Source organism: Sphaerodactylus townsendi, linkage group LG16 (assembly GCF_021028975.2).
Source record: "Sphaerodactylus townsendi isolate TG3544 linkage group LG16, MPM_Stown_v2.3, whole genome shotgun sequence".
NCBI lineage: Eukaryota > Metazoa > Chordata > Lepidosauria > Squamata > Sphaerodactylidae > Sphaerodactylus > Sphaerodactylus townsendi.
Window position 1 is genome coordinate 20516820 of NC_059440.1, and position 16291 is coordinate 20533110.

Genomic DNA, 16291 nt, shown 5'->3' on the forward strand with positions numbered 1-16291 from the left:
TGGGGGGGGGGGGGGGTGGGGGGGGGGGGGGGTGGGGGGGGGGGGGGGTGGGGGGGGGGGGGGGTGGGGGGGGGGGGGGGTGGGGGGGGGGGGGGGTGGGGGGGGGGGGGAACACACACATAAATCTTTGTAAGGCTTCCATGTAAATTGTTGTTCTATTTGTGAGTGTGTGTGCCAGCCCTCGCTTTGTGTGATAGGGATCAGTCCTGAGCACAAAGGGACTGTTACTTCGCAGGGATGATTCAACCTGGGATGTCTTTTTGCTCTTCAGAGGAAGATGAAGGCTGCCCTGTCATCCTTGTTTGTGGCCCCAAAAGTGTTGGCAAGTCCACTTTTAACCGATACCTGATTAATCTTCTGCTGAACTGGTGAGTGACCATCCTTTGGGAGCGTGTGAGCTCCCAGAGGCATCTGGTGGGCCACTGCGAGTAGCAGAGTGCTGGACTAGATGGACTCTGGTCTGATCCAGCTGGCTCGTTGGATGGCCCAGTAGTCTAGGATATGAAGGCTCGTTCTTGTGTTCTTATGTTCTTTGTCCTGTGAACTTCACTAGCATCTTGTGGATATTAATAAGAGGTGACTTGTGAAGACTCAGAACAAGGAAAAATCCCCCCTCCCTCGAGTTCCTCCTTCACAATTGAAATGGAGCAAACGGCAATCATTTGCTTTACTGAAGTCTCAGTGGGTTGGGACAGCGGGATGTTGTCGCGTAGATATTCCCTGACCTCGATTTCTACCTCCGCCTGCATTTCTTTGAGCCGTTAGCACTCCTTCTGCGGTTTAAACATATGTTTTGAAGGTAATTAATTAGGCTCTGTCATGGTTTTGTCTTAATTAGTCTTGCCAGTCAGTTTGGGAAGTTTTAACCAAGAGAAGCGTCCTGCCTTTTCTGTTGCCAGCGTCTGTCGGGCTCAGCACTAGGCAAGAGATTTCCTAGTGCTTTCCTTTGGGCTGCAGAGCCGGGCAGCCTCGGTTCCCGTCCCCACCCTGGACAACTGAAGGGCAAGAGCATGTCAGCCTTCAGCTTCCCATTCAGTTTAACAGTCCCAAGGCAGAGTTTGGCTTTCCACTTGCTTTCCCCCCTAGTGTTGCCAGTTCTCAGTGGCAGCATAAAGTCTGTGTCCAGGCCGAGCTTATTGTTTCTGGGAGGGGGGCAGAGAATAAATATTCTGCATATATTAGGTTTCCTCCAGATATGCAGAAACCTCCTCCCCCCTCTCATGACTGGCCCTGTTGTGCTGCTTTTGTGCTAGGCACATCGGTCAGGTACTTGGTCATTAGATGGCTTAATTGACCTTCTCTGCTCCTTCCCTTGTTCTCTGAGCTGAGGAGTTTTGCTTCTGAGGAGCAGCAGTGGCGTAGGAGGTTAAGAGCTCGTGTATCTAATCTGGGTTTGATTCCCAGCTCTGCCGCCTGAGCTGTGGAGGCTTATCTGGGGAATTCAGATTAGCCTGTACACTCCCACACACGCCAGCTGGGTGACCTTGGGCTAGTCACAGCTTCTTGGAGCTCTCTCAGCCCCACCCACCTCACAGGGTGTTTGTTGTGAGGGGGGAAGGGCAAGGAGATTGTAAGCCCCTTTGAGTCTCCTGCAGGAGAGAAAGGGGGGATATAAATCCAAACTCTTCTTCTTCTTCTTCTCTTCCACTTTCCCCTCCAGTATGGGTTTCTGGTCTTTATCGGTCCAGCTTTCTGGTCTTTATCGGTCCAGCTGTTGTTCTTGTTCTTTTGCAGTCTCTGGGAAATAAGTTTCATCTTATGACGTTTCCTTCTTAATGCGCGTGTGCCCTGAAAACTTTGTTTTAATAGTCAGTCACAATAGAAACCAGTGCCAGTTTTTTGTTGCTCTTTACTTTGCGCTGGTGTCAGAGAAGACTGGAGGCATTTTCATAGTATGAAGATCTGAAACCTAGTGAATGGGTTCCCTCCAGAGGGCAGGGGCTGGCGTTTGCCACATCAGAAGGGGATGCAAACTGCCCTTTCTACGCAGTGGCGTAGTGTTTAAAAGCAGGTGCACTCTAATCTAGAGAACTGAGTTTGATTCCCTGCTCTGCCACTTGAGCTGTGGAGGCTTATCTGGGGGGACCAGATTGGCTTGTGCACTCCAACACACGCCAGCTGGGTGACCTTGGGCAAATCACAGTTCTTCAGAGCTCTCTCGGCCCCACCCACCTCACAGGGTTGTGGGGGGAGGGGGGAAGGGAAAGGAGATTGTAAACCCCTTTGAGTCTCCTAGCAGGGGGATATAAATCCAAACTCTCCTTCTTTTCCCCAACTCCAGTCTATTATCTTTGGGAGCAAGCTTGCTTTTGTTGTCTGTCTGTACCTTGCATATCTTGTCCATAACAGCTCTGTCCATGTAGCATTTCGTTGGAGAATAGAAAGCAGAGAGTAGAGGTTAGGTTGAAGAACAGTTCTTCTTTTGCATATAACCCCTCCTGCCTCTGGTAGTCAAGAGTTTCTGATCTTGACCCTGTTCCAAATGTGTTTTCTTTCCTTTGTAGACTGGGAGAGTTTCTTACTGATCCCACTTTGTTTGTTTTATTTTTTTTTTCCACTGTAGCCTTCCCTGTATTGAGTTTTTGGAATGCGATCTGGGGCAGACGGAGTTCACGCCTCCTGGCTGTATTTCTCTAATTAATGTGATGGAACCGTCTCTGGGTATGTGCTTTGAAGTGGTTTGCAGAAGTGTGTCAAATGCGCAGCTCCTTGTTCGGTCGAGCCGCTCTTTGGAAACACCAGCCTTTCTGAAAGGGGTGAAACAAAAACTCGGTGGGGGAAACTGCCTTTGTCGTGCAGATGGAGGAAAGCCAGTTACTGGTTGTATTGCGGGTAGTGAAGTACTCTTCCGTATTTGCTCTGCGTTTCGATTTAATGTGGCTTTCAAGTACTTGCGGTTCCATCGGGTCTGTTCCGTTGTAGGTCCACCGTTCACCCATCTCCGCACTCCCCGCAAAATGGTATACTTTGGCGAAACCAGTTGCGAACAGGAGACGGAAAGATACCTCGACACGCTTAAATATGTGTTCAGTGCCTATGAGAGAGACGTGCCTCTGGTGATCAACACAATGGGATGGGTGAAAGGTACGTTTGTCGGTCCAGGGCGTGTGCTGGCAATGGGCGTGTCCTTTTTTTCAGAAGGGGAGTTTTGCCCTATATCTCAGGTGACCCAGTTTATTTATTTATTCATTTATATCCCACCCTTCCCAGCAGGGCTCAGGGCGGCGCACAATAAAAACAACCATAAAACCATTTCATACATAAAACCAGTAAAAAACAACCACAGATGCATGAAGGTTCCTCCCTCCCCACCAGACTCTAATGGAAGGCCAGCACCTGCAACAGTCAAGTTTACGGCTGGCCACATGTAAATGCCCATGAGAAGTTCATTTTGGCAGGCCCTGTAGAGTCAGTTTAGGTCCCTCAGGTCTTGATCTCACTCTGAGTTTTTTTTTTCTACCAGGTAGAGGTTGTTGGTCATAGGGCTGTGGCCATCATAGGGGAGTGCCAGCTGAAGGTTCCTCAGGGCCAGGGACCTCCAGCAGATTCCCCTCCGACGAGTGGAGGGATCTAGCGGGGCAGTACGGGGAGATGCTTTTCTGTGCAATACTGAAAATGTCTGTCCTTGTGAGGCACTCCCATTCCCTTGGTGTCCCTTGGAGGTCTGTCCTGTTCTATCCAGCTGTTCTCTGTCATTATTTTTTCTTTCTCTGTGCTCAAAGTTTGATTGTTCTCTCTGATCGACTTATTATTCTGGCTAGTTGTCGCTCAGTCACATTGCTCAAAACAGACTGAAGAGACAACTTCAAAGACATGCCTCAGCTCTCCCCGGAGTATACCTCCAGTGCCCCAGGCTTGCACACGAAAGGCAAAGGGCCCCCCAAATGCAAGGGCCTGGCAAGTGGGTCAGAGGACTTGGAGCTGTCCAGGGGCCGAGCAGACTTTCATCCGTCACATGCGGGGCACAAGCTGCTGTGGGTCCAGCCAGAGTTCCCTGGGGCAGGGATCGCTGGAGATGGGTAAGTAGCCAGTGAAGGTGTGCAGGAGGTCAAAAAGGGAGGAGGGAGCAATATCTTTGTATTAAGTAAAAGAAAGTTTTTAAGTTCTCTTCTTGCCTACAACTCCACTGTCCCTGGGCTCCGTCTCCTCCAAGCGCTAGGAGTTCCCCTCCCTCTCCCAGCATTCCTGGCAGGAGTCACGTGACCTCTGATCTTTGCTATGCTTAGCAAACCATTGACTAATCAGTTTTTGTATGCTCTGTGTCTTCCCTCTCCAGAATCCATGCATAATTTTTTACCTACGCTTGATTGTCATACAGTCCTTGTGAAGAACTGGTTTTAGGGGCAAGCTTCTTTAAGGAGCAGTGGGAGGGTGAATGTCTGGACCTTCATGGACCCCCATCCACTCAGTGATCTGCCAGCAAGCCCTTTCACACATCCATCTTGTCTCTGGACTTCCCTTAGGAGAATAGCCTTGGCTTGAGATCTTCACATTGTAATGCCTAGAGCCATGGTGGTGAACCTTTGGCACTCCAGATGTTATGGACTACAATTCCCATCAGCCCGTGCCAGCATGGCCAATTGGCCATGCTGGCAAGTGCTGATGGGAATTGTAGTCCATAACATCTGGAGTGCCAAAGGTTCGCCACCACTGGGCTAGAGTAATTCTCCGTCTTCATAACTCTGTCCTGTACAGTATTCAGAGCTAAAGGCTAAAACAGTAAGATTCGGCAACAGGAGAAATGCATTCAAATGGTCAAGAAATGTATACTTCTTTCAAGTGGATTAATGTTGTCAAACAGTGATATATGATTTCATGAGAGAAACCGTGCTATTCCAGTGTGATTTCTGCATATTCATACTCGTGCATATTCACAATTCTGCCCTTTGCATTAGTCAGAACTAAAAGCTGGAAAAATAAGATCTGGTAACAGGGGGAAGGTATTTGAATTTATCGAGGAACTTTTAAGAGACTTCCTTTGAGGGGATTAATGTTGGACGCTGATGTGTAAGTTCACGGGAGATTAGGCGAGCTGAACTATTCCAGCATGATCTCAGTGGTGTGGGAAAGAGCCACCCACATCAGTGAAGTCATGTTGGAAGGCTCAGACCACGTGGGAGTCTTTGTTGCCTTCCTTCCTGTGCCAGATCTGCCCTCACCACCGTCTCTTCAGGCATGACCCTGGCAGTGTGGCTGGGAGCCAGGCATTAGTGCGCTCCCATACCACAGATATAACATTGAAAGCACCCTTGGAGTCGTAAACAGTGGGCAGCAGAACAGAAGCTCCCTTTCAGAATTTAGATGTTGACTGATGCAGCCCTTCCTATTGGTACAGAAAGGTTCCTGGCCCACGACATTGTTAGTACCCTGCCTGCCTATTAGGCATTTGAAAAAAAAGAGGAAATGTTTGAGTGATTCTTTCTTGCTGCAGATCAGCCAGGATTAGTGCACTGAGTCGCAGTTGGCATTAAAAGAGGGCTTGTTGCAAAGATGTGCTGAGCCAACGTGGTGTAGTGGCTAAGAAGAGGTGCACTCTGCACCATAAAACTGGGTTTGATTCCTCGCTCTTCCACCTTTGAGCCAGGAGGTTTACCACCCAGTGAACTGCATTAGCTTGTGTACTCCAACACATGCCAGTTGTAAGTGAATCTCATGAGTCACACTTTTTTGGAGCTCTCTCAGCCCCACCTACCTCACAGGGTGTTTGTTGTGAGGGGGGAAGGGCAAGGAGATTGTAAGCCCCTTTGAGTCTCCTTACAGGAGAAAAAAGGGGGATATAAATCCAAACTCCTCCTCCTCCTCCTCTTCTTCTTCTACAATGATGTGCATCTGAGACCAGCGGCACAGGCTGTGCTTGCGAAGTGCTCTCCAGTCTCTGGTGCATTTTGTGTTTCTCTTGCAGGCGAACCCACAGCAGTGTTCTCCGGGACATGGCGGTTCTAGCATACTTGGGCCAGTTGCAGCCGTCCAGCATGGAACTGGTGCTTCCTTTGCACAGCCTGGTGCCCTATCAGGTAAGACGCCGGCCCTGTTATAGGTAAGGGGGGGGCTTCACAGGACCTTAGGGCTGGGGTTGTAGCAACAGGAGGGGCTTGCTTCTAACTGGGTCAGGATTCAGCGTTGCTAGACCTTTCCAAAAAAAAAAAAAAAAAAAAACAAAAAAAAAAAAAGAAAAAATAAAAAAAAAAGCTTGCCTGTGCAGGATAATATGTTTTGATTTATTTTTGTTTACACACTTTATACTCCATCTTTAGACTCCTACCAGGGTGGCTAACAGATTAACAGCCCAATCCAGAGCCCCCAGTCATGGGCCACAACGCTGCTTCAGTGCTGCCCCACCACCTCCAGGAGGTCTTCTCAGCAGCAAGGGGAGGCTAATTTTTTTAAAAGTGCTGCTGAGCTGTACATCTCCCCCGAAATCTCCTGCTGTTTGCCCAGTGGGAAGTATTATGTACCTGTCAAGTAGAGCGTTCGTTCTTGGGAACATGCCAAACTTCCCCTCCCCACTGCCGCCCCTATCCAGCCCTGTCTTTGAAGCAAAATGACATTTCTGTCTGAACATATCTTCACGCATTTCTTCTTTTCGCTAGGTACCTTTCAGCGCTGTCTCCATCAAGGTTATTCATACAGACGTGGCTCCTGCCCACATACTGTATTCTGTCAACGCCAGCTGGGTTGGCCTTTGCCAAATACCGGATAAGGTCCAGGGTAAAGAAGACGGGCCGGTTTTATTAACGCAGACACCAATCTGCGATTGCCTGGGCTTTGGTAAGCAATGTTAGCCTGATCTTACGACATTCTGAGTCCGTGTTTTGGAGTCTGGGTTTCATGTGAAATTAGAGCAGTCAGCTAGCATGCATGGGAATTGCTCAGAGAGTTTTTTTTAAATGTTTTTTTAAAAATGTGGCTAGTAGTAGTAGTAAGTTTATTGTCTTGGCCGTAGACCTTCACAATCTCTTCATACACAGTATCATAAAAGGACTTAGCTAAAATGGACTAAATTAACTCTATATAAATATTCCTATCAAATAATACAACACAACATCCTTAGCCTGATTCTTCTTGCAGCATGAGCAAAAAGTGCTCCTCGATTGGTAATATATGGATCACAAGCTGTGACTTGTAAATTTCAGCCAGCCATGGCAGCCTGAAAGAGTGCTTGCCATTGGTCTCACTTGTTTGGGATGGACCTCAGTCTGTGATGTCATGAAGAGAGGGGCCCAATGCAGTGGCAGGGGTCAGTCGGGTGTCTGGTTTTCTGGCTCTGGTCAGCTCTTAATACCTCCTTATTACCTAATAAGGCTAGCAGGTTGTAGTGGTTAACAGCAGGTGGATTCTAATCTGGAGACCCGGGTTTGATTCCCCACTCCTCCACCTGAGTGGCAGAAGCTGATCAGGTGAACCAGATGTGTGTCCGCACTCCGACATTCCTGCTGGCTGACTTTCGGCCAGTCATTGTTCTCTCGGAACTCTCTCAGCCCCACCTACCTCACAAGGTGTCTGTTGTGGGGAGAGGAAGGAATGGAGCTTGTAAGCCACCTTGAGTCTCCTGACAGGAGAAAGGGGTGGAGTATAAATCCAAACTCCTCTTCTTAATATTATGCGTGCCACCTATGGGTTTTGTACTCATGCGCAGGAAAAGCAAAACAGATTTCAACATCTGTAACCCAACAAATCCAGTGTACCTTTTAAAATCGGGTGAATACAATTTTCCAGCCATTAATCAAATTTATCTGAATATTCCATTTGCTCTGTTCAAAACTAATGTTGAAAACAGCCAGTGAGATTCTCATAAGCCATCTTGAGTCTCCTTAAAGGAGAGAAATATGGGATATAAATCCAAACTCCTCCTCCTCTTCTTCTTCCTCTTCCTCTTCTTCTTTTTCTTCTCTGATGATTATTGAATTGGGTTTTTCACATTTGTGGAACGAAAATTGCATTTCTGGAAGAATAAGAGCTTTAAATGGAATTCTTCGTACCGAACCATTGCCGTCTTTCTCAAGAGCCAGTAAGATCCCTCCTCAATTAGGCTGTGTCGATCTGTATCAAACTAGGTGGATTCGTTGTTGCCCTCTGGTTCCCTCTCCCCTGAATTGTGATTTTTTTTCTCGTTACAATATATGTCTAGAATTGTAGAAACTGATGTGTATTTTAATGCTGCTGCCTTCCTAAATAACTAAATAAAAATTGAGATATGCCTTCCTTTCTATTTTGCAGGAATTGTCCGAGGTGTAGACATGGAGAAGAAACTCTATCATATTCTGACTCCAGTAGCGCCGGAGAATTTACGATTTGTGAATTGTTTGCTCATTGGAAACATCCCAGTTCCTAATTGCGTGTTCCTGAACCAAGTAAGGATAAGTTGGACACGCAGTAGCTGAAAATAAGGGGGAGGTCTGCTCATCTTTTGTTTCCGACTAGCACATGGGCTTCGGATATAATCTGGCAGCAAGAGACAAATTTACTTTTGCCTGAAGTGTGAAGACCTACTGTCAGAATGACCTCATTTCCTGGCATTTTGTGGTTGGCTCCACCTCCTGCAATCAGACATTTTGTGGTTGCGTCCATCTGTTTGTGTCGGAATTCCAAAGGTGCCCACAGACTCAGAAATGCTGGGGACCGTTGCTATAGCATAGAGCAGTGATGGCGAACCTATGGCATGGGTGCCAGAGGCACTCATGAGCTCTTCCTGGCATACACAGAGAGTCACCCCCCCAATAATAATATTCCAGGGCTGGTCTGGGCCACTGGGCTCGACATTATGCATAAAACTGCTATTCGAAGCTTTGGGGAAGCAGCGTAGGTAAACCTTCTGGTAAGCCAAACCACTGATTTTCATGCTAGCGAACCAAAGCGCGATCCTTTACCTGGGAGTAAGCTCGGTTGCTGGCAATGGGGCTTACCTCTTGAGTAAACCCTCATATGGTCGTGATTCACCCGTTGGAAGAGTTGCATGGTTGTTTCAAAGCAAAGCCACCAACTACCACCAAGCTTATTCCCAAGTAATGCACCGAGCCAACTTTTTATTTTTTCTAAAACCTCTAGAACTGAAGCCAAAATGCCGCGTACCTTGCACGTAAAATGAAGTGGGTTTTTGGGTTGCAATTTTTAAGCACCTTCGGTCTCTCGGTGCTGGTTCGCCATCACTGGCATAGAGCATAAAATAGCATCACTGCTCCGCAAGCTTGGAAGCAGAGTAGGATGTAAATGTGGCAGAGCTGTGTGTTTCCATGACCCTGAGTGGTCACAGAGAAAAGTGCAAAGTGTTGCATCGGCTTCCCCCTTAGATCTGTTGCCATTATGACTACAGGATAGGTATGAAACTGCATGGTCTCTACCCCTTCCAAGGGGTGGCTGAACAGAGTTCCCAGACGCATCCATGTTGCATGCGCCTCATTTCCCATTTTGCATAATGACCTGCAAAACCACACTGTGTGATGTCTAGAAGCGAAATTTAGTTTGACGCCTAAGCACAGAATGTGAATCCCCTCGCCTGTGCAGAATATGCCCAGCCTCGGATATAAGTACCCGCTTCTCATAATGAGACTGACCATTGGGCCATCCAGTCCAAAACTAGCAAGTACATCTCTTCAAGGCTCATGGCCTTGACGTACTTTCCCCACCCAGAATGCGGCAAGATGCCAGGGGCCGAATCCAGAATCCCATATGAGCTTCTCTATCTTGTAATTATAAACCTTGCAAAAAATTCCAGGCTGAATTGTATTGAGGTAGCCATAGCCTGTGCAGTGCTTTGGAATGCCATCAATAAAGACAAAAGAGGCTGGTTTGTATCCTACATAAACAGAGAAGCTCATAAGCAGGTCACAGAGACAATAGGTTCCCTGTTGCTTGTGTTCGGTGTCTGACAACCAGAAGCATCACTGCTCAGGGAGGTTCCGCTGGGCTGTCATAGCTAATAGCCCTTGAGAGGCTTCTCCTTTATGAGTGTTTCTAATCCTCCTTTAAAGCCATCTAAGCCGGCGGCCTTCGTGACATCTTCTGGCAGCATCTTCTATACCCTAATTACACACGACATGGCAAAGGGCTTCTTTGGTCAGTCCCGTGCACCTGTCGCATTGCATGGTTGGAGTGCCATTCATCATAAAGAAAGAGAATGACTTCCACGCGTGTCGTCTTCTTTACACCGTCTATAAGAGTTCTGGATATTCGCCCTATTTCTCACGGTGCTGACCCATTTCTCAACTTTTGAATTATTGGAAGAAGAAGAAGAAGAGTTGGATTTATATCCTCCCTTTCTCTCCTGCAAGGAGACTCAAAGGGGCTTACAAACTCCTTCCCTCCTCACAACAAACACCCTGTGAGGTAGGTGGGGCTGAGAGAGCTCAGAAGAACCGTGACTAGCCCAAGATCACCCAGCTGGCGTGTGTTTGAGTGTACAGGCTAATCTGAATTCCCCAGACAAGCCTCCACAGCTCAGATGGCAGAGCAGGGAATCAAACCCGGTTCCTCCAGATTAGAGTACACCTGTTCTTAACCACTACGCTACTGCTGCTCCTACCTGCATGCCTGCTTGTGTTTTCGCTTTTGAAGAAGAAGAAGTTTGCATTTATACCCCCACTTCATTCTCTTCTGTAAGCAGACTCAGAGGGGCTTACAAACTGCTTTCCCTTCCTGTCCCCACAACAGACACTTGGTGAGGAAGGTGGGGCTGAGAGAGTTCCGAAGAACTGTGACTAGCCCACCCACCAGGCTTCATGTAAAGGAGTAAGGCGACAACTCCAGTTCACCGGATAAGAGTCCACCACTCATGTGGAGGAGTGGGGAATCAAACCTGGTTCTCCAGATTAAAGTCTGCCTGTTCTTAACTATCACACCACTCTGGCATAGGAACTCTCAGTCTCTTGTGGCATTTCCCTGGGGGTGTGAGAAAAGAGAGAAGCGATGCACATAATAATACAGTCCTTATTTCTTTTTTCCCCAGCCAGGAATTGAAGGGGAAATACCGTACGTCACGTCAGAATATAACTATCGCATTTCAGGTGCTGGGAAACTGAAACAGAAAAAGCATCTCAAGAGGAGAGAGCACGTTCGGCCATAAACTCCTGTTCACAGCTTTGCTGGCAGGGACTGGTTTGGAGAATTTGGCCTGTTCTTAGGGGACCTCCCTCCCACCAGAGAGAAGCTACAATATTGACATCTGATAGTATAATGCCAGTCCTCTGAGTCGTTATTACCGTGTACTTTTTTATGATTTTAAAATTAAACATCTGCTATAAACTCCTTCGTGTTGGTCATGTTTAGCTCCTAGGAATAGCATTACACCCAAAGGTGGCCAGCGAAATAACTCTTCTTATTGATCCGTCACTTCTGGAGTTCTGTGTTGGTCCCCTTTTTGACAGTCCATGCTAGTTGTTAATATTGACTTTTTCCTTCTTCCTGCTAAATCCAATTAAGACGCTGGGAGCGAGACGTGTTTGTTTTTTAAAAATAGCTTGGCGTCTGGTTTATATACTTGTTCCCCGCAGGGGGAGCACTATCCCTTCAGAGATGCCACCCGTTGGGTGCTTTGGAAGACCTTCATACAGGCAGACATGGCTAAGAGGTCATCTTTAAAAACCAGTTAAATGTCTGAGGGGTTTTTGCTTGGTTTCTCCAAGAATGCCGTCGCTTTTTTGCTGGCATGGAGAGATGTCATTGTGCATTGAAAAAGACTGAAAGGAGCTTACGGGGTTTTCATTGGAACAGTGTTTGTACTGGGCCATTTACCCTAAACTTGGGCAGCTTTGAAATAATCTTAACTAGTGGAGGATTCAGGCTGCTTTTATTTCTGTTTTCAGGGTTTAACAAATGTTTGTTGTCAATCATTCAATAAGCCTTTATTGGCATACAGTATAACATACAATATAAATACAGTTAAAATTACTAGATAAAACTTCACACTGGATCATAAGTTCAGCTCGCAAACCTCAGCCAGAAACTTTGCCACTGCGAGACAACAGTCAAGGTCATTGCAGTTTAAGAGCATATTTACTTTATCAAGCTCTGTCAGGGTTTTTCATAGAGTCAATGATTTGTACTAATAAGCTGGATCTTGGTTTCTGGTAAAGTGGGCAGTGGAGGAGAATGTGCGCAATGGAATCCAACTGCCCTGGGCTGCAGGGGCAAAGCCTCTTATCGTTTGGTAGACCCTTGAGTCTTCCTCTATGGAGCGGGGATGGCATAATATTAAACCTAGCCAGCATTGTAGGCTCTCCTATATATAGGGTTGGTAAGCGCTGCGATATAGTAGGCTGGGTTTCCCCACACAAATGGAATTGCCACGTTCATTGGTGAGCAGGATTTGTTGGCCAAGCTCTGCAGTTGTTGATAATCCATTGCTAGTAGCCGCTCTTTGATGTTTGTTGTATTGTTGAAGGCTTTCATGGCCGGAATAAACTGACTGTTGCGGGTTTTCCAGGCTCTGAGAGCTCCTAACATTTTGTCTGGGTCTTTGGCTGGCCTCTTCAGAGGCACCACATCTTACCATAACATGTCTCCAAAGATGCCTGCCATAGATCTCGGTGGAAAGTCAGGAGCAAGAGCTACCAGACCATGACCACACAGTCCGGAAAACCCACAACAGCTAGTTTAATGTTCTTCATTTACACTGGGGACAAGTCCTTGTTGTGGATCCCCGAGCAACGAACCCCTCAAAGCAAAGCACAACTGGCTCATGGGGTGGGGTAATCCTCCCACTGGCAATGTTCTTGCATGCACATTGGCACATAGCTGGAAACAAATGTAGTTTATGCTTATGAGGTGATGGGGTCCCAGCGTGGTGTAGTAGTTAAGAGCAGGTGCACTCTAATCTGGAGAACCGGGTTTGATTCCCCGCTCTGCCGCTTGAGCTGTGGAGGCTTATCTGGGGTACCAGATTTGCTTGTGCACTCCAACACATGCCAGCTGGGTGGTCTTGGGCTAGTCACAGTTCTTTGGACCATTCTCAGCTCCACCTACTTCACAGGGTGTTTGTGGTGGGGGAGGAAGGGAAAGGAGATTGTAGGCCCTTTTGAGTCTCCTTACAGGAGAGACAGGAGGGATATAAATCTTTCTTTAGCACTCCCGCAGGAGCTTTCCAAGAGGCATCTGGAACCCTCTTTTACAGTCTGTCAAGCTTGGCAGGAAGTGCCTGCCAGTTGACACAGCCGGCACAGAAGCATCTTGTTTTTGTTGCAACTTAAGAATTCTGTGGAATGAGGAAACCACCCCAAATAAGGTGTCTTAAATGGCAGACATTAAACCAGTGACTTAAAACACATTGCTTTAAGCAATGTGAGGATGGGGTATGAGTCTGAAATTGTGTGCATCGAGGAATGCTGCTGTAAATTTCGTTGTCCGTGCACAATGACAATAAATTGCTTATGCTTATGCATGTATGGCTTCAAATTTATGCAACAAATATCTTTGTTTGTTTCCTTTATTTACACACACACACTCTCTCTCTCTCTCTCTCTGCCAAAGGGCACAGCGTGGGAGGCACAGTTTTCTCCATTAGGTTGAAAGACAGTGACTTGGCCAGCTAAAGGTTGCCTGCTGAGCCGAATGGTGTCTTGAACCAAAGCTTTCCAGCTTGCAAAATACATGCAGCTGTCAGAGTCACGTCCGTCCGTGAGGAGCGTGGAGTGTGTGAAATAATGTCTCTGTATTTGATGTGCAAACCTTCTGGCCCAAACGCCCCTTGGGGCTGCACAGTGCTTCCTAGCTGTCTATGGGCAGCTACCTCAAAGCAGCTCTTAAGTAATTCAGAACCTCAGAAACTCTTTTGAATGTTTCCTTGGGAAATCTACCGGTTTCCCGTTAACTCTTTATTGCCTGTGGACAGTGACTTACACTGAGGAAGTTTGGCTCGCGGGTAGGTGGGGAGACAGCGCTGGGGCAGTCTGCTGAAAGCTCTTATTGGCTGAAGCAGACATATGTTATTGTGCTGTCGCCATAAGGGTTAAAACCGTAGCTTAGTCTGTTCTTAATTCTCCCCATATGGCCAAGTCTGGCAGCACAGAAAAAGCTTTGGCAGACAATCTACCCTGAACAGTGGCTAAAATAAATATGGGGGCCATCTGTGCAGTAAGGGTGCGGGGTGAGGGGTGGGGATCACATGTGAAATGTCAGGATGATCGAGTTCGAGGAGACATATGTTTTTCAATGTTTATTCCAGAGTCCTGATAACAAAACCTGGGACCAGGCAAGACCGGCTCTTCGACAGTCAGTCAAATCAAACTGGAATCAAACCAAGTCCCAGTACTGTTAGCAAGGCACCACTCAGTTTGACGCCAGCTGAGCTTGCCCTTGGTGACCACCACAGGCCGAGTCCAAGCCAAATAGGTCAGTCTGGGCCGGGCAAGCCGTCTTTGTCTTTGCCACTCCTCAGGGGCTCCCTTTGCAGCTGCAGGCTCCCAGAGGCCCCGAGGTATCCAAGCCTCGAATCCGAATAATAAATCTGAATAAGCCTCGAATCCGAAATGGGCGAGGGGGGAGCCAGCCCAAGGAGCAGTGATGCTTCTCTAGTTGTTTCTGAGTAGCTGGTTGCCGTGGCAACCGAGCCCGCTGCCTCCCTGATGCTCAGTGGCCTGTAGCTGGAGTTTTTCTAAGGGACTCCGCTTCGTTGCCCGATTTTGCGTGCATTTCTGCAGGGTGGCGGAGAGACCTGACAGGGAAAAGCAACCGGGCAGGCTGGAAGGGGGTGGGAGAAGCGAGGCCGATGATGTCTTTACCTGGTGAGCGCCATGGACGGGGCGGTGATGCTTGAGTTCGCCTAGGGGGAAGCAGGTGGCCGGTTGCCAGGAAAGGGGAAGGCCCAGTCTGGGGAGTAAGAGCTGAGGCAGAGCGGGAATCCAGACTGGGAAGGCACATGAGACGGACAGCCCGAGCAAGCCGGGGCTAAAATAGACAACACCCGGAGAAGGCCTGAATCGGAAAAGATATGATTTAGCAGAGGCTGAGCGTGCCCTTGCTTTCCTTTTGCCACCAGGGTGAAAGTGCTTCAGCTGGGCAAATCGGTCTCAGACCTGAATCTGGCACAGGAGTCGGGTTGCAGGGTGGAGTGGCAGCGCTGCTAACTCCTTCCTACAGGGACCTCGGTCCCACTTGCCCTGGCCCTGTCGACTTGGATTTCGAATGGGGCAAGATCCTTCTCAGAGTGGTGCCATGAAGCGCAAGCACAGCTTAGGACCATGGCTGCTACATGACACCTCGGGTCATCTGCTCTGTGAGAGGTGGGAAGCGATGAATCCCCTGACCAAGTACGGGTCTCCCCCTCGCAGCTGGCTCAACCTACGATTGGGGATGAGTAAGTAGAGCGTCGGACTCTCCTTGGGCAATGAAGCTTGCCGAGGGGCGGCGGGTTCTTCTTGTGATGCTTAAAACTTTTATCGTTTACAATGTGTATCTGCTTTTATCAATGCTTGCAGCACAAGCAAGACGCTGTTTCACATGACAGGTAAAAGGCAGGTTTGTTCTTCTGAGGATATTCAGAAATAAGTGATGCCGTTGAGCAGCCTTGAGAATTTACTTGCAGCAGTGGCATAGTGGTTAAGGGCAGGTGCACTCTAATCTGGAGAACAGGGTTTGATTCCCTGCACCGCTGCTTGAGCTGTGGTGCTTATCTGGGGAATTCAGATTAGCCTGTGCACTCTAACACATGCCAGCTGGGTGACCTCAGGCTAGTCACAGCTCTTTGGAGCTCTCTCAGCCCCACCTACCTCACAGGGTGTTTGTTGTGGGGGTGGGGAAGGGAAAGGAGATTGTAAACCCTTTGCGTCTCCTATAGGAGAGAAGGGGGGTATAAATCCAAACTCTTCTGAAGTGGAAACAGACATTGTAGCTGATCCCAGAAGGATTTGGGTGGGGGGTGATAACTGAGGATAGCAGCCATAATGGGGCAAGACCAGACCAGACAAGGCAAAGACCAGCTAGAATGGGGGAGAGTTTTCCTCGCTGCCCCCAGTGAGAAGTTGAAGCACCAGAGATGGTGTCCTCTGCTCCATTCTTTCCACGAGTCCCTTGGCATTTTATAATTCTCCACAATTGTCTTGCACCAGGAGTGCCAAGACAGTCTATCTCAGTGGTGGCGAACCTATGGCATGGGTGCCAGAGGTGGCACTCAGAGCCCTCTCTGTGGGCACACACAAATAGAGTGCCCTCCCCACACATATATCTAGACTGGCCTGGGCCACTGGGCTCAATTATTAGAATTAAACCTCAGACCTAGTTTTGGGGAAGCAGTGTAGGTAACCCTGTTAAGCACTGTAAAACCCCACTGATTTTCATGCAAAGAACTAAAGCGTGATCCTTT

General features: G+C 48.1%; 2 protein-coding genes across 3 annotated transcripts in view; both read left to right on the plus strand.

Moving 5' to 3' along the window:
• Positions 1 to 222: 222 nt before the first annotated feature.
• On the plus strand, positions 223 to 11238 carry NOL9 (nucleolar protein 9). The gene is given in 8 exon segments (XM_048518718.1): positions 223 to 368; positions 2564 to 2661; positions 2923 to 3088; positions 3723 to 4019; positions 5903 to 6014; positions 6591 to 6768; positions 8218 to 8351; positions 10943 to 11238. Coding segments are annotated over 8 exon segments (1233 nt in total). The 5' UTR covers positions 223 to 237; the 3' UTR covers positions 11060 to 11238.
• Positions 11239 to 14706: 3468 nt separating this feature from the next.
• The window catches only part of PLEKHG5 (pleckstrin homology and RhoGEF domain containing G5), a 102419-nt gene continuing 100834 nt past the window's right edge, over positions 14707 to 16291 (plus strand). For both annotated transcript variants that reach the window (XM_048518712.1, XM_048518714.1), the window contains exon 1: positions 14707 to 15286. In XM_048518712.1, coding sequence (XP_048374669.1) covers positions 15115 to 15286 — 172 coding nt within the window. In that variant the 5' untranslated portion in view covers positions 14707 to 15114. The remainder of the gene's footprint in view (positions 15287 to 16291) is intronic.